Genomic DNA, 22,138 nt, shown 5'->3' on the forward strand with positions numbered 1-22,138 from the left:
TCACCACTGACGTGATTCTGGCAAAAGAGGCTATTGCCGACACATTTGGTCTTGGACCACATCGGTGCCCAAGACTTTCAGCTTCTCAAATTATTGATGCTTTATAGCTTCCATCTATCCTATCAAATGAGGCATTGTGGATTCGCTCAGGTTCATCCTGTTTCAAGCCACAGCCTGTATAACATCCCGGAGGGCATCTTCACCGCCACACAATATGCAGGGATCACTGACTGACCGAAACAAAGAAGAAGGAGCGCTTTGTCTCGATTCTCGAATACAAGGGAGCCGTTTACGGCACGCGTGCCATGCGCATTGCAGATTGACTCGAGAGTCGCGCGTCTGTCTCGGTATCTTGAGATGTCGTTTCTCGACGCCCAATCGCGCGACATGTAAGCGGGACGATTACCATTGAGCAATCTCTGATTCTGAAGCTACGTTCGGGAGAAAACGGGCGGTGAGGTCAGACGCTTGATAAGTTTCGATGTTTGGCAGCCAACAGTTGGTCCTTTTTTGTTCCTCCACATCCTGGCAGCTTTGCGTGGGAGCAGATAAGAGGCTGCTGATTGTGGAGTGACGCTGGCCGGCATGCATTTTGCTCGGCATGTTTGAGAGAAGTCTTATCGAAATAGGTATTTGTTCTGCTGATAGTTTGCGCAGGAGCTTTTACGACAAGCAGGAGGGAGGCCCCTTGAAGTTCCTTGAAGTTGTGGTACCTTCATTCATTCTCGAATGTCACTTGCTGAATCGGATGTAATTGACTCTCGGGGGCTTGAGACAGCGTTGCACGCTTGTATGGCTGGCGTTCGGCACGTGGAAGACGATTCGAAGTCTCCGTCCGTCGTACAGGGACGGGCCATGGGTTGGTGACCTGCTCGTGTCCAATCTCGCAGCAGGCGGGGGGACTGTGGGCACAAATCGCCGCTCACCGGGGGCGATTTTCTTCTTTTGGCTTGCAGCTTCTTTCTGCCTTGAGTGGACAGTCAACAGTCAAATGCGAGTGCCACGAGTGGGGGATTTTCAACAATGCTCATCACCGACTTGTCCTACCGTGGGGGAGCGGGAACGAGCTCCAATTTGGCGGGAATATTCGGAGACTCAATCTCAAGAGGGCGGGCGACAGTGGTCGTCGGGCACGTTGGGGGTTTGTTAGGCTTCCAGGGATGCTACAGCTATCCAAAAGTAAAGTTAAGCATAAAAGATCGTGGGTTTTCAGATCAAGGACCAGCGCCGGTTGGCTGAGAGGCTGACCGGTTATTGTCTAGGATCAGCCGCGGCGCCGGTGTGGTGACGCCACGAGCTATAGACCTGCCCTCAACAGAGCGCGCAAGGAAGTTCAAGATGGCATTCAAGAGCTGAAACGATATCTCCGGCGGTCGGCTGCAAGGGCACGCCGGTAGTTGTTCGTATTTGGCATTGTAGCCATTCAAGTTGGAGAAATGACAGAGCGCGCTGTACCGTCCGTTCCGTGCCGGGATGCCGAGTTGTGATACCTTGCGAGGTCGAACCGGTCTGAAAGTGACACTTCGGCCTAGGCTTGCAAATCAACTTTTGTCCTTGGGCTTCCAGTTTGCCCTACTCGCAACTCGCTGGAAAATTGTTGGCACACGACAGAGTCGTAGTTCCCCCGTAATACATCGAGGAGAGCACCATCCACGTTGCCACGGCGTGCCTTTGCCATGCGTCTCCACTCGGTGGTCCATCTCTTTGCCTCTCACAGAGTCACGGCCCATCCATGGTCAGCGCCAAACGGCACCATATTAGTCTCTGGCGTTGGCCAGCCTCCAAAACTCTTCCATCTGTCCACTCCGATTCGTGCGTCCAACTTTCATCCCGGATCTGATGGATCCAAAAGTCTTGGCTTGGCCATTTTCTTGCCAGCACCGACGTTCTAAATAGTCAAAGTGCGTGCCTGCATAATAATTCGTCGTAATCGCCAGCTGATTGGCTTTTTTTCTCTCTCTTTGTCCTTGTCCATATCCTGCTCTCTTTGTATCCCAACTTCCCCTTCCCATTCACCATCGACGCATTAGTTGAGACGGTCTCGCCTGAAGCCGTGGCTGCCCTTGCGTCAACTTTGCAAAGAGCCGCACTACTCAGATAGCGCTTGCGAGCACGAGACCATTGAGACCCGTTCCGATTCTCCGGGCTGAGACCCGCCCCGCTGGTTTGTCGACTTTTGTTTTTGTTTCTGAGCCTTCTGTGGTCCATTGGCGGTCCCGTCCCCTGGCCTCGCCCATCTCGCCTGCAAAGTGACGACACTTTTGCCTCGAGCGTCGAACCAAGCATCTGCTGCATCTGTCTCGACTCCGCGATACCCGTCCGTGCCAACTCGTCTGTTGCGACATCATTTTTGTCGTCGTAAACCGGAGACGACACCGCTTGCGAAGATAAATTAGAGCCAGCTTCGATTAAGTTGTTGGGCAGAGTGTACGCCGTTTTCCCGTTTCCCATTCCGACAGAAGAGTCTATCTGCATGTATCCGACCGTCGTCCTCTCCGGCTCGAGATCGATTGGCCGGCGCCGAGTCAACAACACCTCACGGCCGACTCTGCCGGGAAAGCAGCAGCAACCTTCCTTGCGCTTCACGCCAGGACCTTGGACGTGACTAGACCTCCTAGGTTCAGGAACTCGAGGCTGAAGAAAGCTCTTCCGAAATCCGACAAATACACCACGAATTCAGCACGTCCTTGGTCGCGCAAACCACCACCAGGATGGCTTGGGAGCAACTTGATATCACCAAGCCGCACTTGGTGTATATCATTCTTGGTGGCTTTACATCGCTGTTCATGCTTTGTTCTTCCTTCATTAAAGAGCGAATGTATATAGGTGAAGCTACCGTTGCTACATTGTGCGGTGTCATCTTCGGACCCCACGTCGCCAATCTTATTGACCCCAATTCTTGGGGCAATACCGATATTGTCACCGTCGAATTCTCTCGCATTGTCCTCGTCGTTCAGTGTTTCGCCGTCGGTGTTGAACTTCCCAAATTTTACATGGAGAAGCACTGGAAATCCGTCATCTTCCTTCTAGTCCCGGTCATGACTGTAGGATGGCTTCTTACCAGCTTATTTGTATGGTGGATGATGCCGGGTCTGAACTGGCTTGACTCTCTCGTCGTTGCAGCATGTGTAACCGCTACTGACCCCGTTCTGGCCTCATCCGTTGTTGGTAAAGGCAAGTTTGCGAAACGGGTCCCAAAGCATTTGCGAGATCTTCTCTCTGCGGAGTCCGGGTGCAATGATGGCATGGCGTTCCCTTTCATCTACCTGTCTCTCTATCTCATCCAATACAACAGAGATGCCAGGGATGTCAGTTTTCACTTTATCGTCTATGTCGTTTTGTACGAGTGCATCTTCGGCGCTGTTTATGGCTTCCTTATTGGCTATATTGCTCGTCACGGCATCAAGTATGCCGAGTCCCACGATTTGATTGACCGCGAAAGCTTTCTGGTCTTCTACTTTGTTGTAGCCCTGTTCTGCGCTGGGTCGGGCAGTATTCTCGGCGTGGACGATCTCCTGGTTGGCTTTGCAGCGGGTGTCGGCTTTTCCAACGACGGATGGTTTGGCGAAAAGACGGAGGAGTCGCATGTGTCCAACGTTATTGACTTGCTGCTCAACTTGACTTATTTTGTTTATTTCGGCACCATTATTCCTTGGGAACAATACAACGACGGTGCATTCGGCATGGCGGCGTGGCGTCTCGTCGTTATTGCCATCTTCGTACTTCTTTTCCGTCGCATTCCCATCATGATGGCACTCAAACCATTTATACCTGATGTTAAGAATTGGAGAGAGGCGCTCTTTGCAGGACATTTTGGCCCCATAGGCGTCGGTGCAATCTTTGTCGCCATTCTTGCACGAGCGGAATTGGAGCATGATGAGCCGGTGCCTTTGGGAGAATTACCTCCACCGGATGCACCTCATTTTGCTCTTATCTACCTTGTATGGCCTATTGTGACGTTTCTCGTCATCTCATCCATTCTCATCCACGGGTCTTCAATAGCCGTCTTCACTCTAGGAAAGAGGATCAACACCTTGACGCTCACCATGTCATATACCGCGGCTCCAGAAGATGGCCCTTCGTGGATGAACAGGCTGCCCAGAATATCATCTCAGTCTAGATCCATGGCCAAGACCATGTCGGAGACCTCGCTCGATGATCTCAAAGATCCAGAGTTCCCACCCGGAACACTTGCTCCACCAACAGGGTTCTTGCGTCGACAGAGAGATGAGGAGGGACATAGTCGCTCAGGCAGTCGTGCCTCCTCACTCGTATCCAGGAAACGAAAACACAAAAAGTGGGATGATGGAATTGGGCCTGGAGGACCGATCAGCCAGTCAGCTATCTTCCCTAGCAGACCTTCGCAAACTGAGGCATCAGAGAAAGAGCCGTCATCACCAACGCGGGAGAATACCGACTCTACCATGTTCTCCGACGAACAGCGTACTGAGAAGCACGGTGAAACAGATGAGCAGGGTGAATCTCCTCATGATCACTCACCTCAAATTAATGTCTATGATGAAGGCAGCCATCTCGTATTCGAGAACGAAAATGGCGACGTTATCGACATGCAGCCTAACCCGCAAGGCGACCAGGAGCGAAGTTCGAAGACGGAAGAAAAAGACCAACCTGCCAGTGCCAAACCAGAGGGTGAGCCATCGTCTGGCTGGCGACACGGAGGTTGGCGTCGTAAGATGAGCGAATATTACACGTCGGAACTGGAGAAGCGTAAGGACAAAGGCAAGAGCGAACGTCGACATGAGCCAGCCCGCGCCTACCAATTCGGCAACACAGTAAGTTTCCTGCGCCAGTTCCATGCTCTGTTTTTTTTTTTTTTTTTTTTTTTTGGAGTGTGTGGCGGCGACTGACCATTTTACTTCAGATTATTGTTGAAGATGAAGACGGTGAAGTCGTCAAGACATACGAGCTGCCTTCGTCCAAGCCTGACGGACAGGAGAGCGATCTAATTGGTGCAAGCCTTAAGTATCTTGGCCTGGGTGCTCTCGCCCGTCAAAGCGAAAAGAATACTGCTGCAGCAGCGGAAGAGGGCCAGGCAGGCGTCGAATCATCAAACAAGTCGCAACCCAGACCTGGCTGGGCTGGCTTTGGCCAACGTGGTGACGGGGTTAGGCGCAAGAGTGTCGCCCAACAGCAGCAGCAGGATGACGACGATAAGAAAATCAGATTCACTATCGGCGGTGTTGGTAGGCGCATGACCAAGGAGGACTTTATCAGAGAAGTTCAGAAGCTAGACGCCGGTACGCGCAACGAAGTTGTCGACCACTCTACCGCCTCAAACGCCCTCAAGTCTATTGCCAGGCAAGACGCGCCTGTGAAAACCAAGATTACTCAGTCACAGCGTCCGGTTCCAGCAATTCGGGAACATGACAGCGAGAGTGGCAGCAGCAACGGGGAAAGCAGCCGTGCTGCAGAAAAACGTTCCGTATCCATGTCACCGACTCGAAAGCAACCCCAGGTCACCGAGCCCCCTCGCGGTCGACGTGACCATCCGTCCGAGGAACAAAGCGAGACCGGCGTTGAGCGCAGACGCCGGCTGGCAGTCCTTGCCGGCCAGGCTGAAGATGACGACAAAGAAAATGACGATACTGGCGAAACGCCGGCAGAAAAACGCCGACGCCAGGCGGCCTTGGGGATGGGTGGCCCTGCGGCTGAGGAAGACAGCGACTCTGAGGACGAGGGAACGGAGAGAGTTCCCCCGGCGAGGCCAGGCATTCGATTCGCAGAGCCTCAGAGAAAGGGTACATGAGTCGTTCGTTGCGAAGAGGGTATAAATTTGTTTCCATGTTTTCGTATCACAAGAATATTTTTGCCTTCCTTGTTTCACGGTCTTGTTTCACGATCTGGTTGCACCATGCGGCGGTAGAAGTGTGAGAGTATGAGGATGGTTAGGCATACGTGGTGAATGCATACGCGTTGCATAGCGAATTTATACGAGGCATATATAATGGATTTTAGTATATTTACGCGCGGGGTCAAATTGAGCCATCATCCTGTAGTATAATGCATTTGCTTCAATCGCTAGGTGGAGTGGACCAGTGACTTGCTGCGTGCCATGATCCATTGATTCTTTGTAATACCCCTAGGTCTGCAAACCTCCATCACAATCGCCACAAGAGAGGCTATATAAATTGGTCTCTAGTATTCCTGCAATCATTGCCAAGTGGGGACGGTTTTCCAAGACCGAGCCAGCTCTTCAACGTCTGCTCCATGACTCATTAGCAATAGCGGCATCACAGCTGGTCGCGCAGCACATGTTTGCCTCGCTACATCCCATGCATGTATTGGCAACAAGTACGAGCAGTCGCCAATGTCCCTCTCTTGAGTTCAGCAAGACCATTTTGAAGCATATGGCTGCCTTTCTCAATGTCTTGGTGACGAGTCCCGTTGTTGTGGGGGCCTCGATGTGTTTTCGCCTTGGCATAGCCGTGTGCTCTCATCTCATGTACCTCCGTCTCGCGCGATATGCCAAATAGCCCGCAAGATAGGCCAGTCCATGAGTTCCACGATCCCGTATTATGACACGACACAAACGCATCTACGTTGTACCAACTCTGAGCCGAGATGTGTACTTCTGAATAACATCAAATCATGTGATGAGCAAGAGCTGCTGGCCGCTGTACGATCCTTGCCAAGATGGATTTTTGTGCACGCATCTCAGGGGACACCGAATGCCCCCCTTCATACGCCCCCATGAGTTAAGAAGGAGCCTATTTACCGTACTAGTTCCACGGCCATTTTGGCTAATTGCCACGAGCTTACAGTGAGATTCGTCCTGGCCCATCATCAATTGCACATGGCAAATCGTTTTGGCCCTGCCTGGTCTCAGCCGGAATGGACTCCAATGCCCAACAAGACTCGCCGCTCTCAACTACATCCAACATTGTCGGCATCTTGACTTTCGTCGTTGCCATTGCGGCAGCGATATATGCCCGTCTCAACTATCTCCGCAATAGCGACGAAGAATACTTCCGAGTCAAGACCTCACTGTCGTGGTACAAAACTGAGTCTACGTGGCTCAGTGAGCTTTTGAGAACATTGGGGGTTCAGCACGCACACGATGGTGGTGCTCATGGCCGTCAAATGGAATATCAGATGTACACTTCGTCATGGAAGATCTGATTAATCTAGAGCAACGGCTACTGGACCTTGTGACAGAAGTCGAGTCCAAGGCAAGCACACCGCGCGGGCCAGGCAATCGAGATGATCGGTGGACACTGGTGCCCAGCTGGCAGCGTAGCACCCCTTCTGTCGGCATGGCCTGGATGTCGGTGCGGAGCAAGGCGCTGGAGCTGGTGCGGCAGCGCGAGGCATTGACTGCAAGAGTGCAGTTTCTTCAGATGAGCATGATCTCGTCTCGTCTAAGTGACCTGGAGGCGAGGACGAAGTGGGGAGAATTCAAGGCACATGAGAATTCAAGAAAGATGGATGGTGTAGTCGAAAGTCGCAAGGACGAGTACAACCGTCTGGAAACCCTAGTGCAACAACTTCTCATTCATGGTCGGGATGCAGTCCGATTGGATAAGCCTGAATCCGACCACGAATCATTACGCAGGAAACCGCCGTATATCTTTAGTAGCACTAGATGATGAAAATTGGCAATGCCAGACCATGTCGTCTCTTCCGGTCTGGCGTCCTCTATTTGATTTCGTAGCCTCCTTGCTTGAGGAAGACGGCAGCCAGGAGCAGACTAAGGCAGCCCCAGACGAGGTCCAATTCTACAACAGCCCAGAGCCACAAACATCCCAGCGGCGGTGCTTGCTTCATTGTCGCCAAATACCCATAAGTATTGGAAATATAAATGAGATAGCATCCTGATGCAACACTCATTATGAAGAAGATGGATTGTCTTAGCGGCTGCTGATATCGGCTCGGCAGCCCTGGGACCAAGACAGCCTCGGATTCGAATGGATGGAGAAAATAGAATAAAAATAGAAAAACTGAGCAACAGAAATGTTAGTGAGTCTTGTCAAGGTCGATACAGGTGCTTCATGAGGAAATTGAGGGCAAATCGTACCTAGCCAAGCACGGCCTGTTCTTGTGCAGACATGCGCCCAGCTAATCTCCTGTCCATACTGATGTTGCACCAGCACATCAAAGGTGAAGTGAAGCATAGCAATGGTGGCGGTCCATAAAGCAGCTTCGAGGACTTGCTCTGCACCGGGAGACAAGGTGGGAATTTCGCCGTCGTCGTCGTCATCACCGTCTGCGATGCTTTGCTTTCTCCTTTCCTTTGCCATCTCCTTCTCCCGCTGTTGGACCTGCTGAAACAGATTTCGCTCGTCGGCAAAGTCGAGTAGAGTCTTTTCTGTTGGCCCAGACCGGTCAGGCTGGCGGAGCTTGATGTGGGCATTGCCAGCTCGTTCCTTGCGTGTTTTGACCATGGTGATGATGATGTCTGTTTCCAGAGGCAGTAGACTCAATCGGTCGACAGTTATTAATTCGGACAAGGGAGGGCTGGCACAATTGGCCAATCAAGAGTAGAGGCGCGTGCTCCGTACGCGAGTAATTAATTGAAATTGTGTCTCGTGACGTTGCAGTTGCACGAAGTTACTTTGAAGGCCCCCATCAATGCTGAGCAGTTTGTGGTAGTCATGTCGAGATTGGACTGCGCATGTGGTGCCTGGGAGATTGGCGGCACTAGGCCCCGTTGCGCCGTGACATCAGCGGACTGCGTGGATGGCACCGCCAATCAGCAGCGCCAGACGGGCACCATCGGAGAGATAACCTCGAGAAACGAACAGCTGATGGAGCTTTCTGATGCTTTGTACCATCACTGACTGTTTGTACTCTGCATGTATCAGTTGATTGTGCGTAGCCATCCACCTCCCCTTTCCCCCTTGGCTTGGCCACGACGATCCATTGGACGCCCTGGCGGTTTTTGGTCCCCTAAGAAATTCCCCGGACAAGCTCCTAATCAAAAAGCGGCTAGCACGCAGAATCATGTCCAATTTGACGGTTGTTGGAGCCGGGCGTTGGACCTTGCTCAACCAGCCAGGGGCTGAGCAGCCGCCTGGACTCACGAGAGGAAAAAGAGGACAGGGTCCGGAATGGCCAAGTTGACAAAAATCGCAAGGTGGCATTTACGTCTGCCCACTCTCATTCTGTCGAGTGCTCCCTTGTTGTGGCAATCCTCGGCCCCTCGACGTCGATTGCATTCCCGAATGCCATTGAACATTGAAGCAAGACAAGCAAGCTCCTCTCCCTGCACGTCGCCAAAGTGGCGGCAGCCTTTGCGCCCCTCCGAGCTCTCAACTGCTCAGCCGCCTCTTTTTGTCTTGCATAGTCGATAGCTTCGCCTTTGTCTGGACGCAGCCCGTCAGGACAGCCTCAACAAATCACCACCAACCCTTTGCCGCCGAGATGGACCGTATCCTTGGTCTTCTGGCGACCCTGGTGGTGGTGATTCCCGTTTTGTACATGTACACCGTCAGCGTCGTGCAGTCGCGCTTCCCGGCCGTCCGGAACAAGCGCATTTGCTTGCTCATTGCCCACCCCGACGATGAAGCCATGTTTTTCGCCCCGACCGTACTGGCCTTGACCCGGCCCGAGACTGGAAATCACGTCAAGATTCTGTGTTTGAGTACAGGTACGGACAGTCTCTATGTCCTCTTGGGAGCCAATGGCGCAAGCAAGCCGTCGCTGCCACGGAGCCTCCGACCTGGCGCCAACGTATCGAGCTAAGCACTAACGCAACTCTTTTTTCTCTACAATGTTTGCAGGCAACTCGGACGGCCTTGGAGAGACTAGAAAGAAGGAACTTGTAAAGAGTGGTATGCACCTGGGTTTGAGGGACGAGGATGATGTGTTCGTAGTGGACAACCCGTATGTTGCCGCCTTTTCCCTCCCCCGCTCCCCCCTTCTCTCCATCATGATCACACCCACGATGCTCTTGGAACGACTCCATCGTTTAACAACTCGTCTTTTCTCTCTCTCTCTCTAGCACCGACTTCCCCGACTCCATGACTGCGAAATGGGACGAATCCCGAATCGCGACTCTCCTGTGCAGCGCCTTTGCGCCGCAACTCAGCCGCCAACGAGCCTGACGACTCAGCCAAGCCAACCGCCAACATTGACGTGCTCATCACCTTTGACGGCAGCGGCGTGTCGTCACACCCAAACCACATTTCTCTGTACCACGGCGCCCGCGCCTTTGTGGGTGCCCTGATGCGCGGCAAGTCTGGCTGGACTTGCCCGGTCGACCTCTACACGCTCAGCTCTGTCAGCATTCTGCGAAAGTACTCGGCATTCCTCGACGTCTTTGCGACCATGGCCTCGTGGGCGATTGGCGTGCGACACGAGGACAAGGCTCACCCAGGCGGCCTCGTGTTTATGAACCAGCTCGTCGGCGAGGGCGGGCTGCCGACAGCATGGGGCGCCATGACCCAGGCGCACAAGAGCCAGATGGTTTGGTTTAGGTATCTTTACATCGGATTCAGCAGATATATGCTGATTAATGATTTGCGACTTGAAAAGATCAAGAGCAAGTGACTGGGGACAGTCAATGGTCATTTATGCACACGGGATGGGAAGAGAGCGGGCTGCTCGGGACGGGCAGGTGTGCGACAATGCAGAGCAGTCGTGCATATCTATGGGCGTTTGGAGGTATGGAAACGAGCCATTGCGGCGTCCCATCATCTTTATCGGCACCGGCGGGTTAGACTGTCCAGGTCGGATTTATATACAATATATAGCAATGAAATGAATGCACGCCCCCATCATGTCTCGGTTTCGCGATTCGGCGTTGCGGTCCCCAGGTCACCCCGACATTATACATGAACATCTCTTGCATTGCATGCCGCCTTTTCTACTGTCCAAATCTAGCAAATCGGCCAAAAATAATAGCCTCGGAACGAACAAACCAGCCGCTACGCATTCTCAGACTCATGCTGCTCCCACAAGACATGCCCGTATCCTCTCCCACAAACGCTCCCCGAAAATATAATCCAACACGCTCACGTCCAGAATATCATCCCGTCCGCGCACGAAAACACAATAATCCAGCGCACCAGCCAGTCAACAGCATGCTGCGTCGCGAATCCACACGGTTCAACGGCGGTTCACACATCAATAGACTTGCCACCCCGCGAACAACTTGGAAACGTGCGGGTGCAAATCCCCCGCGCTTCCCGCGCCTTCGCCGGCGACCTCACGTACATCCAGTCGCGGCACGCGCAATCCCCCGCGCGCAAGACGGCCGTGATTGAGCTGCGAGACATGACGGGGCGGCAGGGCACGAAGCACGCGCCAAGGGCCGACGACGTGCAGACGCCAGATACAGCCGGGGGTGACGAGTACCCGGTGATAAACGCATCGCCATGTGTCCCTTTGTGAAATCTAACCCCCGCGGCGAGGCGTGCTACCGCGCTCGAATTGGGAAACCAAGAAGAAACGAGTACTCGTGTCAAAAAAACACGGCAGATTTGTCAAAGTCGCCGTCATCTCATACAGCGTCGCCACGATCGCTACGACCGCGGACAAAAGGCCAGGGCGTATTTTCCAAGAAGAGAGACTGGCAATCACCGAGGAATATCCACCATGCAGAGGTATCCCAAACAAGGCAGCACATCAGGACTAATAACACGGAGAAGCTAGCGTACTGAGAGGGCCATGGCAAGTATAATTCCACCGCATACTGTGCTCTTGCGAAACCTCAAAAGTCGCAAATACACACCCGACACCACCGAAATCATATTCATATCAAGTCGTCATACAAATGTCCAAGGTATACCCATCCAGATGACAAAAAAAAAAAAAAAAAGAGAAAACACCGCTAGCCATGCAGACACCACTCCCAAAGAAAAAAAGAAAGAAAAAAATACAACCGCCCGTCTCAAAAGTGCACACTCCTCTTCTTTTCCACCTTGTTCCGCTTATCCTCGTCGGATCTATGGAAGAGCCCGCTGACGCTCCCCCCAAACGGGCCCGAATGCTTCTTCCTGCCGGCGGCATTCGAAGATTGCGGCTGCGGCGGAGGTCCTACGCTATTCGGACGCGGGGGCATGGGCGGTTGTCCCCAGCCCAGACCGCCCGAGGCGTAGTGTTGATTTTGACCCGGCCGTGGAGGGAGCGCTGGCGAAGAGCCGGGCGGTCCTCCGTTGGGGGGTGCCGGGACGCCGTATTGCTTGCGCAGACGCTCCGTCTCCTTTTCGACCTCGGCCTCGCGTCTGCGGCGCTCCTTTTCTTCTTGTTCCAGCATCTTTCGGATCCTCTTCTGCTCCTCCTCGTCTCGCTTCTCGCGCTCTTGTGCCTGGCGCTTCTCCTCCGCCACCATGGCTTGCAGACGTCTCGTCTCGGCGTCGACATTTGATTGCCGGGCCGAAGGGCCTGCTCCCGGACCAGCGGGGGAATCCCCGAGGCCCAGAGCCCCAGACGCCATGGGAATCTGTTGCGGCGGCGACGCCGATGGCCTCGACGTCTTTGAAGCAGATGGCCCCGGACCGCCCGCCGTGTTGAACGGATCCTGCCGCGGGACGAGATACAGGTCGCGGATGACTTCGGCGCTCAATATCAGGACCACTTCGAGGCCTTTGCGGTCCTCGACCTCGACGCGAGCCATGTTGGGTTCGTAAATGGTCACGGCGCTCTCACTCTTTCCCGCCTGGAACATGGCAACCGTGATATCGGGCTCCTTGCTCTTCTTCCCGCCCACACTTCTCCCAGACATGTAGCACGTCATGTCTTTACTCAGGCGGCCGTCCTTTTTCCACCGAAACACCACCTTGGGGGCCAGCTCCGGAACAGCGGGCGTGGTATCCCTATCAATCTGGCTCGAGCTGGGCACCTTGAAGCTCCGCTCAGGGACTTCAAAGTCCCACGTGTTGGACTTGCTCCAGCTTCCATGGTTCCGCTTGACGGTGATGCTCTGGTCCGGATTGTACAGCAGCACGTTGAAAGCCTCCGGCGTCATTGGGAGGGGCGTCGACACGCCATTCTGGGCCCGTAGCTCGGCAGCCGACAGACTCGGCTGGGTCCATTCGGGCTTGACCAGAACTTCGGCGTATATTACAGAGGGGTAGTTTACGTCGAGCAGGCCGAGAGCGTATTGGTTCCGGGACTCGGACGGCAGCGGTCGCTTCAGCAGGTATTCAGGCGAGGGCTCGGATCCGTTGTGTGTGAAGTAGAGCAGGGTGTTCTGGGGATTGTCGGAGGATTGCTGGAGTCGAAACGTGGGGAGATTGTCGTCGAGCATTCTTGTCGCGAAGTTTGCGGCGCGCCGGTGAACGTCTCTCTGCCTGGTCCAAGGGGAAAACCGAGGCCGTGCCGTGCGTGGTATGCGGTTTATGACTCTAGTTTGTAGGGAGGCGTCGTTGCCGTCAAGCGCTAGATTACGATATATAAAAAAAAATGAACCAAGCTCACCAAGATGCCGAAAGCGAAAAAAGAGACGGCTCTCGCCGATAAAGATGGAAACAACAGCAAAACTGCGTTCCAGGATGGACAGGGATGTTGAGAGCATGTTCGACTCTGGAAACTGACGCGCAGCCGCCCGCGCACGTCAACTGCTCACCAGTGACCCGCAGCAGGATCCATAGTGGGGGTCCGTCAGCGCATGTACATACGTACTCGGTAAAGCAAGAAAAGAGTAGAAAAGGATCAATTGGTACGTCATTTGCTCTGGGCTGCGTAAGCTGCCACTTCGACTCCGACTCCACAGCGTCTGGGCCAGAGCGCCCGTCGTCGCATTTTGAGGCTGTGCCGTGACGAGCCTCCTTGACAGCATTGACCCTCCAGCCTCGCGGTCCAGAAGCAGCCGGGGCACAGCATGAACTCGAGACCGATGGGATCGTCTTATTCTGACGAATCCGTCACACGTGGCAGTCGGGGCTGAAGGCCTCCCTTTGTACTTCATGTGGCCTGTAGCGCCCAGGACGTCGGCCCGTACCTCACCACATGTTCTTTTTATCTGCTGGGCTCGGCAGGGCCACAAGCGACTCAAGTAATGGTTGACATGTTCTTTTTATTTATTATTTTTTTTCTAAACGTGTCATGTCCTTAAAATGCTCCCATCACGCTCTGCTGCTGTGCATAAGTCTTCGCGTAATCATTATTAAAACGCCGTATCCGCCCGCCGAAGTGCCCTAATAAAACGCCTTTGTATCCAATCCAATCCTGACCACACTATAAACATAAAAAAAAAAAAAAAAAAAGAAAAGACCGCCTTGTGTCTTGTGACCGATAAGAACCTATCCGCTTGAAAGTATTCCATCCCATGGACAAGAACCGCACACAGCATGGCCAGCGCGATTCCCCCATCCCCGGTCAAAGCCTCGGCCGCCGTCGAAATCGATCCCAACGTAGACGCACGTAGCTCCTCTCAGCGGCCGGCGCACCTTCGGCCTGAGCTGCTGCCGTCGTCGTCTGTCCATCTGCCTGGCCGCCTGGATGCTGCTGCGCCCCATCACGGCCCTGCTCTCGCTGCTGTCTCCTCCTTTCCCGTCGTTCTTGCCTGCCTCTCCCGAAACACGGAACCCAGCAGCAGACCGCGCCGCCCAGAATAAAGCCGATGGCAACGCCCATCAAGAAGCCGCGGACAATTTTCTCACCATTCGACCCGCTAGTGACGAGCTGCAAGATCCTGTCGCCGACGTTGAAGTCGCCGAACCCGTTGGGCGTAGACCCCCAAGACGTCAACGTCGGCAGCGTATACGTGGTCGAGGGCCACGTTGTAAACACGCCCCTCGACGAGGTTGGCGTCGGCGTCGTCGATGGCGTGGTCAAAACTGACGCGGTGCTGCTGGTGAAGTTTGTGCTCGTCATGGTTGCTGATTCCTCAGACCTGTGCTCCACCCCTCGCCCTTCTTTCTTTTTCTTCTTCTTCTTCTTCCCCTGCTTGAGCAGCCCGGCTCTCCGATTCCTGTATATGTCTCTCGCCTTATAGTGATGCGTATATGTCAATGGGTGGTGTATAATGGCCGGCAACAGGGCCAGGAGCAAAACTTGTCTCCGTGAAAAGGAGCGTTAAACAGTTGCCTATCCGGTCATGGGTAATGGTAATCGCAGGCAGGCAGAATGGGGTTTGATAGCGACGGGTCCAACGTCGCCGCGCTCATGCCGTTGGTTTCTGAGCCGTCGCGTAAAAGCTAAATGTTGAGCGTTCTTGTCCCGCGGGCGCAATTCAAAAGACAGACGCTGGTCGGTGAAAGGTGAATGGAGGAGGCAGGTCGTGCGTCCCTCCCCCTCCCCCATGGGACAGTCTGGAAGCGTGGTGTCTTTTCCCAGACCACGGCTGTCAGTCCGGAAGGTGGATGGATGTGTTGGGCAGAGAGTGGTTGTGACCGCCCGTCTCGAAGTGCGCGTATCAGAGGGGCTTTGGCGACTGCGCTTGCGGGCAATGCGAAGCCTCCTTTACAGCGCCAATTACCTCGACGCGAGATGAAGGGTTGCAGATGGACGATGGCAGCTTGGCCATCGACCTCGTCCTACCAGTCAACCTCTCCCTCGCAGCCGTCCAAGCCGTCGTGCAGGCTCGGGAATAACCCGCATCAATCCAAGGATAAAATGGGCCGGAAGAATTTGATGCCCAGATCCGAGTTGAGGAGGAGGCCCGAGTTTGGTGCGGCCAGGGGAATGAATGAATGCTGGTTGGGTCTGCACACAGCCGTGGGACTGTCAACTTGGTCGACCGTGCAAAGTTAGCATGCGCCCACCCGTCGATAGACTACGGCAATCAATCACATCGATCAATCAATGGCGTCTGCCTCGCCCCGCCGCCTTAGCCGTGAAGACCGGCCCAGCGTGGACCACGGGTGCAATGGGAAAACGCCGAAAAGTCCGCTTCATTCCTCTTGTCCCTTATCCATTCATCCTCAGGACCGGCTTGACGCTTGTCCAATATCCATACTCTGTCGACTTCAAATGCGTCCATCACGTCTAGTACCACCGAGATTCTGGGTGTGAGGGTCGCGTCGGGCTGCTTCCCATTAGTCGGGACATGGGGTCATCGCACCGCGCCATGATGGGAAGGCAGGCGTCTGGTGTTTTATTGGAGGCTCCCGCTCAATGCTGGCAGGTGGGTTTTTCGCATAGACGTCTCCTGGGACGTCTGGAGTCGTGAGTCTCGGCACACTTCAATTCATCTCTACATGCGACGGCCTGCATTCAATATTCAATTGACGCACAAGAGGCAAGGCCACACTCGAGCCCCGTCATCAACCTTTCCATTCAGGTATTAGTCCAAAATCTCGGCCATGATAATGTCAATGTACGTCCTTTTCAGCCGTAGCCACTGTCGCATCCTCTATCCAAGTTGTCATTCCGTTACTTCCCACATGTATTATGTTACCAGGCAACTTCTTTCATCAAATGGTAAAGTGTATTCAAAAAGAGAAAAAAAAACCCCAATTTCTGCCGCAGACGTCATACATCATATACTATTCAACTTTGCCCAGCCCAAACGCCTTTGTCCCATCCAATCAGAATAGCCAATCACTTAATTTTCCTGTCAACATGACAGAGAGGTGTGGAGTGAAGGTCAATGCCAGAGCTGCTATGCAAGGTATGTTCGCGTAAACAAGAAGTTCAAAAAAAAGGGGGGTAGGAGAAGAGGACGAGTAGAAAAAATGCCAAGGGGTGCACTAGTAGTATGAGGAGTAGTATAGTGTGCCAGAGTAGGGGCTGAGGTTAAAGTAGGTTGGAGTAGACTCCGGGGGGGTAGGCATTTGGAGGCACAAGAGCCACATCACGTAGTCAGTATGTGCCATGCGTGCAGCTTCTAAAAGTCCCAGAGTAGCACGAGCTCGCAAACTTTCATCGAGACTATCGTGTCCGAGACCATCAATCATGCGGAAGCTCGTAGCAACTGCCACCTGCACAAGCACCTTTGGGGAGTTTCGTGTCCGCTGGATGGTCTCCTCACTTCTCCAGCGCATTTCCTTGATACGCTTGAACTGGATGATCCGTTAAAAGGAGCACTCCAACATCTTTCGTCTGACACAACAAATCCGATTGGCCGCATTTACCGAAACAGACTGCATATCAGGAGCCATGTCGCGCTCATATAATGCCTCCAGGCGGATCATAGCCAGTGGATGCCCCTCTGGCTGCATTGGCTATGCCAGCGCTACCAGGTTCGCTATCAACTTGGGCGTTTGTGGTTTTCCGGAGCATAAACATGGGCTTCTTGCCTTCTTTGTCAAGTTGCTTAAACAAAATCAGAGGTTTCTCCTCCATGCCAAGACACCGCTCTTGGTCACCGTACACGATGTACAAGGCGTATTGGTCCCAGGGTGCGTTGATTTGATACTTTTTGAGCGCTGCCGGGAGTACCTTGTAGCACGGATCATCCATGCTGACTCGAAAAGATTTGAATATTTCCACAGAAGATCCATTCGAATTGGGCGTCGGGGTATCGGGAACAGGGGTCTCGCGGCGTCTAGGTGGACCCGGGGGGATAACACCTTTGTCCCTGGACATGTACATGCCATGGTCCGCATCATTCATTGTGGATCGATTCGATGGTGCAGACGTTTCCCCTCGATAGGATCGTGCCCCCAAAGTAGTGCTGCTAGAATAGTTTTGTGGTGATGTTGGAGAAGGCATATTTGGCGAGGGATGCGCCGACGATGTCTGTCCGTTCATTCGCCGCAAGATGTGACGACGACAGGACGGCCCGTTCGGCGGCGCTGGAAGGATCCAGCGTTTGTTCAGCAATTGACCTGTCGTGGGCTACTTGAGTAGGTGAAGCGTTCTTGGGCGTTGTGCCTATGAGGATTTTTCGTTGTGAGTACTGTCGTTTGACGCCTCCAGGGCCAGAGCCTGGTGGCGGCGTAGGTGCAGGAGGAGATATCGTGGCTTCGTATGGAAACCCTTGTCCCAGGGTGCCGCCACTGAGGTTTGGCAGCGGAGTCTGCTGGTCTTTGACAAGGCGGAGAGCCGGCAGCATATCTTCCCTGAGTCGTCTGAAATCATCCGTCATGCGTCGCAAGTCTTGTTCCAACAAGTTCATTCGCTCGTCTCGTAATCGCAGCTGTTCGACAAGGTGCTTGATGTCCTTGAGAGTTGCTGTAGCGTACTGAGCTTCGGCATCGGCAGCTGCATCATCCAACAATTAGCAAATGGTTATTTTCTTTGTATTGACTTATTGTTCTCTATTTTTTTGTGGAGGGGGTCCTTTGATCCGGTTGCCACGAGGTATTTCTGAAGGGTTGCGAAGAAGGCGGAGGGGTGCCGTACACAGAGGGAAGTAGTGATCGCTCTCAATCGGTACATCTTGTGCTTTTTTCACATCGTATACGCTCTTTAATATTGTCAATCGATGGCCGACACTGGTAATGCCCATGCTCTTCAAGTCTTCGTGTTGCAGGGCGACCAAGGCTTCGCCAACAATTTCGTTTTCTGCGGAAGCAAACGCACAAAGAGGCGGTTCAGTCAGTAATTATTCTGCAACAATCGATTACGGTCTCTGGTTCTGCCTCATGGGATTCCAGAAAGAAACAAGTGGTGGTCCGGAGCTGGTTCATCAACGTACCAACAAAGGCATCGGCATACTGCGGCAGGCCAATGGTGGAGATGAAGTCGGCACATTCGTCGGCATTCCATTCGGTGATGATGGTTTCAGGCAATCGGTCAGCACTGCTGCGATGTCCGTAGGTGGTGGGCGTATGCTCTGCGGAAGTCGATAACTCGGATTCGATGGGTGAGGCTTCGGAATCGGCAACAGGAGAGTGGTCGCCCATGCTTCGCTCGTACTCGTCATCAGCGTCGGACTCGGCATAGGCCGTGCCGCCGTCGAAGCTCATCATGTTGAGGACCAGCTTGCCAGGCGAGGGTACTGCGAAGGGGGAGAGCAGAATCCGAAGCTGGCAGGGCGATGTGGGAAATATAGGCGTGCTCGCCTTTTTGGGGGGGGGGGGGGGGTTTGTTTTGAGTCTTGCTGATGAACCGTCGTGGCTTCGGGAGGACAAGGCGATTGTTGGCTGTAGTCGGCTGGCTGGTGGTCAGGCTGAGGTGGAGCAAAGGCGCTTGAAGATGACAAAGGGGGAGGGAGAACAGCGGGCGAACGGGGCGGGCCAAGGAGTGCGGTTCTGGTAGCGGTGGTGGTGGTGGTGGTACCAGTGGTTGATGTCAACCGGTGGTATTATTGGGCTGCGCACTCGAGTACCTGGCCAGACATCGGCGGGTAGGGGCAGAGGGCAGCGGGCAGTGGAGAGCTTCTCGAGGCGGCCGGGGGGGGCCAGGCGCCTCTTGTGGTCTCGCAATGAGTCCTCGCAGGCCTGCGTCATTATCCGCGGCAGCCTTCCGCTCTGGCAGTTGAGGCGTCTGAATGCAGATGGGATATGTAATTTTTTTGGACAAGGACTCGGTGCAAAATTCACGACGCAAGTATCGAGCTTGTCAGGCCTCGCCGCTCAAGGGTCAATACATGCAACAAAAGACAGCTCAGGTGGAGGTCGCGCGGGTGGGGGGCGGGCATTGGGCAGGAGGGTCGGGGCCAGGCAGAGGGCGGGTGCTTTCTTGGCACCTCGCAGGTTCGTTTGGGTCAACGTGCTCCATGTCAGCATCGACCACCGACATCTACATGCATGACTTGATGTGCAAAGTTGCATCGGCACCATGTACCGGGTACTCTGTGCATCTGCACAAATGTGCATCATGGCCAGTGCCCTTTGGACCCTTTGAGTCCTTTGAGCTACTCGGATGCTGAAGAGAACAGGAGCTGGCACCCGATGCCGATGGAAATGGTTTGACGCTCTCGGACAGGTTTTCCCGCAACAACCAGACGAAGCAGAATCACTGACGCTCTGCAGTATTTCCCGGTTGAGTAAGAATGCTAAGTACCCAAGTGATTCCTTGGATAACGTCAGCCAAGCTGTACGAAGCTAGACGTTTGACCAAGTGCCGGCTTCCACCGCCGCCTTCAATGTTGCCTCCGCGCCAACCCCAACCGTCCCAGGGTCAGACAAGAGGCTTTTTTCCCCATGTTCCTGGCTCCTCGGCCATTCTGGAGTCTGGTGGATTCGCCTTGTGCCTCTTTGTTTGAAGTCACGAAGAGACAGCTCTGTACGTGGGCAAGCAGGCCGAAGCAAAGAGAAATACGCCTTCAAACCAAGTGTTTTAGCCAACATTTGGCCGGTACAGAACTCTGCTGCCCTACATCTGCTACATGACAGGCCATAGGTAGTTTCAACACCTGCACGCAGTGTGTTTCCAGGATCCAATTTCTGGATTATGGTAGCCCAGTTGCCAGTTTGAAATGAGAAACGCACATGGGACCCGTGATATGTTTCTGGGATGAAAATATCGTGACAAGGCGTGTGCTGAAGACGGCAACGCATGCTTGGCGTGTAGGTCTATTGCTCTCAGTTCCTTGGTCTGCAAGCTCCTCCAATTCGTGGTATGCATGTATAAACGAAAGCCGTCAACACGCAGTCAATGCCTTGAGTCCCTATGTTGGTAAAGCAAAGCAAGCCATGGTGCTCTCCTCTCATCCACAACTGAGAGGCACTGCCCCGTTTCTTGGTCCGGTTCAACCAGACTCTTGATACCTGCGTCAAACTCGTTCTCATCCTCAGGTCTCCTACATAAATTACGGAGCAACTCAATGCCCTGCAGCTACGGGCCTTTGACAAGTACGTTTATGTCTGGGGGGATGTGCATCCAGGCTGTACTGTGCGTCATAGAATCCGCAACTATGAGCAAGCAAACCCGTTACAGATTCGTCCATCCTCCATGCGCCACGAGCTCCCTGATTCGGACTGATTAAACGGGCGTCCATTGTCTGTGGGGTGAGTTACTCGCGAGCAATTCACTCTGCGGGGGTTGCTGTTTCTTAAAAACCACCAACCCTTCTAATGTCCGCAGCTTGAAAGAAGGGCAGAGAAGAAGAAAAAAGGAACCAGTCCGTTGAACCCCATCTCTAACTAAGCTATTCAGCCCTCAGAATCACGCCCGCCCATGAACCCAAAAAGAAAAAAAAAAGAGTTACTTCCCCGTTTCCCCCATTCATCTTCGATCTTTCTCGCCAATCTTGGCCAACTCTTGGCTTCAATACACCCGCTCCCAATCAATCCCCGGCCGATGCAGGGGCGGAAGGGGGAATGGCGACAAGGTGCTGCATGAAACAGCCCGTCCATTTACACTCGCGCATCTCGACGATTCTGCCCGCACTCTCCGTGTCTGCGTTTCAGGTCCTCTGGTGTCATGACCTTGCTCGTCTCTATCCGCTCTCAAACGCCCATCAGCAGTTCATCTTTTTTACTCAAACCACATTCCTCTATTGTCCTTTTGGGGGGGACGCGCAGAAAACGCCGCCCCTCCACAGTGCTCGATGGAGTGTTTTATTCTCCGAATTTCGTCGAGATAGCCGACTTGCAGAGCACGGTGAAACACGGCACCTCACCTACCTTGACCTTTTTCTCAACTCTGGCAATTCAGGATTCACGCCGCCCGGGAGAGCAACCCGGTGCTTTGTACAGCATAGCAGATCCGTAGCGTGGGCACGTAACCATCTTTCATCATCTAGTCTTGCCAAAAAGCGCAGTTTTATTGCCTGCTACGACATGCCAACATGGAACTATCGCCAGCGGCAGCACCATGAATGCATGTACCCTGCAGAAACCTCCGCCTACGACATGTAAAGACGCCACCTCTTCTTCCGTGGCAAGCAGTCTAAAACATGCCCCCAAACTCCCCAGATCGAGGTGCCACTGCCGAGTGCAAGCGAGCACCCATCTCGCAATTCTACGTCACATGGCGGCCGTTTTGTGTGTAGACTTGTTTGACCATCCAGCGTCTCAGATTCAGCCGCTATCTAGCCGCCCAACAGACGGCGAGTAGCTTCACGGCGCTCGTTATCTTAGACACACGGTTGCTTCCCCGTTGGGTTCATGACGTCCATTAGCTCTCTTGTCTAACCTCGGGAGGGAGGCCATGCTCAGTCACAGAAACATCCAAACATCACGCGCCGTTTCATAGCATGATGTTGGAATATTCAAGGCCACATTGGTTCAGACGGGAGTGTACTCATTGCCAGATCCCGTAGCTTGTGCGTGCCTCGACAATCTCTCCCGTCTCCTTGCGCTTTGCGTCACTCTGTCCGTTTTGCTGTTGCCCTGTCTCGGGGCAACGTCATGACGTACGGCTACGACAGAATCGGTCTCCAACGAGATTTGATCTCGAT

General features: G+C 53.6%; 10 protein-coding genes across 10 annotated transcripts; 4 read left to right on the top strand and 6 right to left on the bottom strand.

The window, feature by feature from the left end:
- The first annotated feature begins 1,754 nt into the window (after positions 1–1,754).
- CNH1 (Na+/H+ antiporter) lies at positions 1,755–6,008 on the top strand. The gene is made up of 2 exons (XM_007809779.2): positions 1,755–4,793; positions 4,883–6,008. Exons 1-2 carry the CDS (start codon positions 2,712–2,714, stop codon positions 5,765–5,767), a joined length of 2,967 nt encoding a protein of 988 aa, XP_007807970.1. The 5' UTR covers positions 1,755–2,711; the 3' UTR covers positions 5,768–6,008.
- A 1,119-nt stretch (positions 6,009–7,127) lies between these two features.
- J3458_000978 (uncharacterized protein) lies at positions 7,128–7,607 on the top strand (the record flags this gene model as incomplete). The annotated part of the gene is made up of 1 exon (XM_007809780.2): positions 7,128–7,607. One exon carries the CDS (start codon positions 7,128–7,130, stop codon positions 7,605–7,607), a length of 480 nt encoding a protein of 159 aa, XP_007807971.2.
- Positions 7,608–7,656: 49 nt separating this feature from the next.
- On the bottom strand, positions 7,657–8,402 carry J3458_000979 (uncharacterized protein; the record flags this gene model as incomplete). Its single annotated transcript, XM_066116451.1, has 2 exons — positions 7,657–7,958; positions 8,036–8,402. 2 exons carry the CDS (start codon positions 8,400–8,402, stop codon positions 7,657–7,659), a joined length of 669 nt encoding a protein of 222 aa, XP_065978333.1.
- Positions 8,403–9,381: 979 nt separating this feature from the next.
- On the top strand, positions 9,382–10,064 carry GPI12_1 (N-acetylglucosaminyl-phosphatidylinositol de-N-acetylase; the record flags this gene model as incomplete). Its single annotated transcript, XM_007809782.2, has 3 exons — positions 9,382–9,607; positions 9,741–9,843; positions 9,962–10,064. 3 exons carry the CDS (start codon positions 9,382–9,384, stop codon positions 10,062–10,064), a joined length of 432 nt encoding a protein of 143 aa, XP_007807973.2.
- A 121-nt stretch (positions 10,065–10,185) lies between these two features.
- Positions 10,186–10,509, top strand: GPI12_2 (N-acetylglucosaminyl-phosphatidylinositol de-N-acetylase; the record flags this gene model as incomplete). The annotated part of the gene is made up of 1 exon (XM_066116452.1): positions 10,186–10,509. One exon carries the CDS (start codon positions 10,186–10,188, stop codon positions 10,507–10,509), a length of 324 nt encoding a protein of 107 aa, XP_065978334.1.
- Positions 10,510–11,851: 1,342 nt separating this feature from the next.
- Positions 11,852–13,477, bottom strand: J3458_000982 (uncharacterized protein; the record flags this gene model as incomplete). The annotated part of the gene is made up of 1 exon (XM_007809783.2): positions 11,852–13,477. One exon carries the CDS (start codon positions 13,475–13,477, stop codon positions 11,852–11,854), a length of 1,626 nt encoding a protein of 541 aa, XP_007807974.2.
- Positions 13,478–14,280: 803 nt separating this feature from the next.
- On the bottom strand, positions 14,281–14,778 carry J3458_000983 (uncharacterized protein; the record flags this gene model as incomplete). The annotated part of the gene is made up of 1 exon (XM_066116453.1): positions 14,281–14,778. The coding sequence occupies one exon, from the start codon at positions 14,776–14,778 to the stop codon at positions 14,281–14,283; it is 498 nt and encodes a 165-aa protein (XP_065978335.1).
- Positions 14,779–16,595: 1,817 nt separating this feature from the next.
- On the bottom strand, positions 16,596–16,889 carry J3458_000984 (uncharacterized protein; the record flags this gene model as incomplete). The annotated part of the gene is made up of 1 exon (XM_066116454.1): positions 16,596–16,889. One exon carries the CDS (start codon positions 16,887–16,889, stop codon positions 16,596–16,598), a length of 294 nt encoding a protein of 97 aa, XP_065978336.1.
- A 124-nt stretch (positions 16,890–17,013) lies between these two features.
- On the bottom strand, positions 17,014–17,460 carry J3458_000985 (uncharacterized protein; the record flags this gene model as incomplete). Its single annotated transcript, XM_066116455.1, has 1 exon — positions 17,014–17,460. One exon carries the CDS (start codon positions 17,458–17,460, stop codon positions 17,014–17,016), a length of 447 nt encoding a protein of 148 aa, XP_065978337.1.
- A 64-nt stretch (positions 17,461–17,524) lies between these two features.
- On the bottom strand, positions 17,525–18,761 carry J3458_000986 (uncharacterized protein; the record flags this gene model as incomplete). The annotated part of the gene is made up of 3 exons (XM_066116456.1): positions 17,525–18,051; positions 18,193–18,354; positions 18,488–18,761. The coding sequence occupies 3 exons, from the start codon at positions 18,759–18,761 to the stop codon at positions 17,525–17,527; spliced, it is 963 nt and encodes a 320-aa protein (XP_065978338.1).
- Between the last annotated feature and the right edge of the window lie 3,377 nt (positions 18,762–22,138).

Source organism: Metarhizium acridum (assembly GCF_019434415.1).
Source record: "Metarhizium acridum strain ARSEF 324 chromosome Unknown scaffold_1, whole genome shotgun sequence".
Lineage (NCBI taxonomy): Eukaryota > Fungi > Ascomycota > Sordariomycetes > Hypocreales > Clavicipitaceae > Metarhizium > Metarhizium acridum.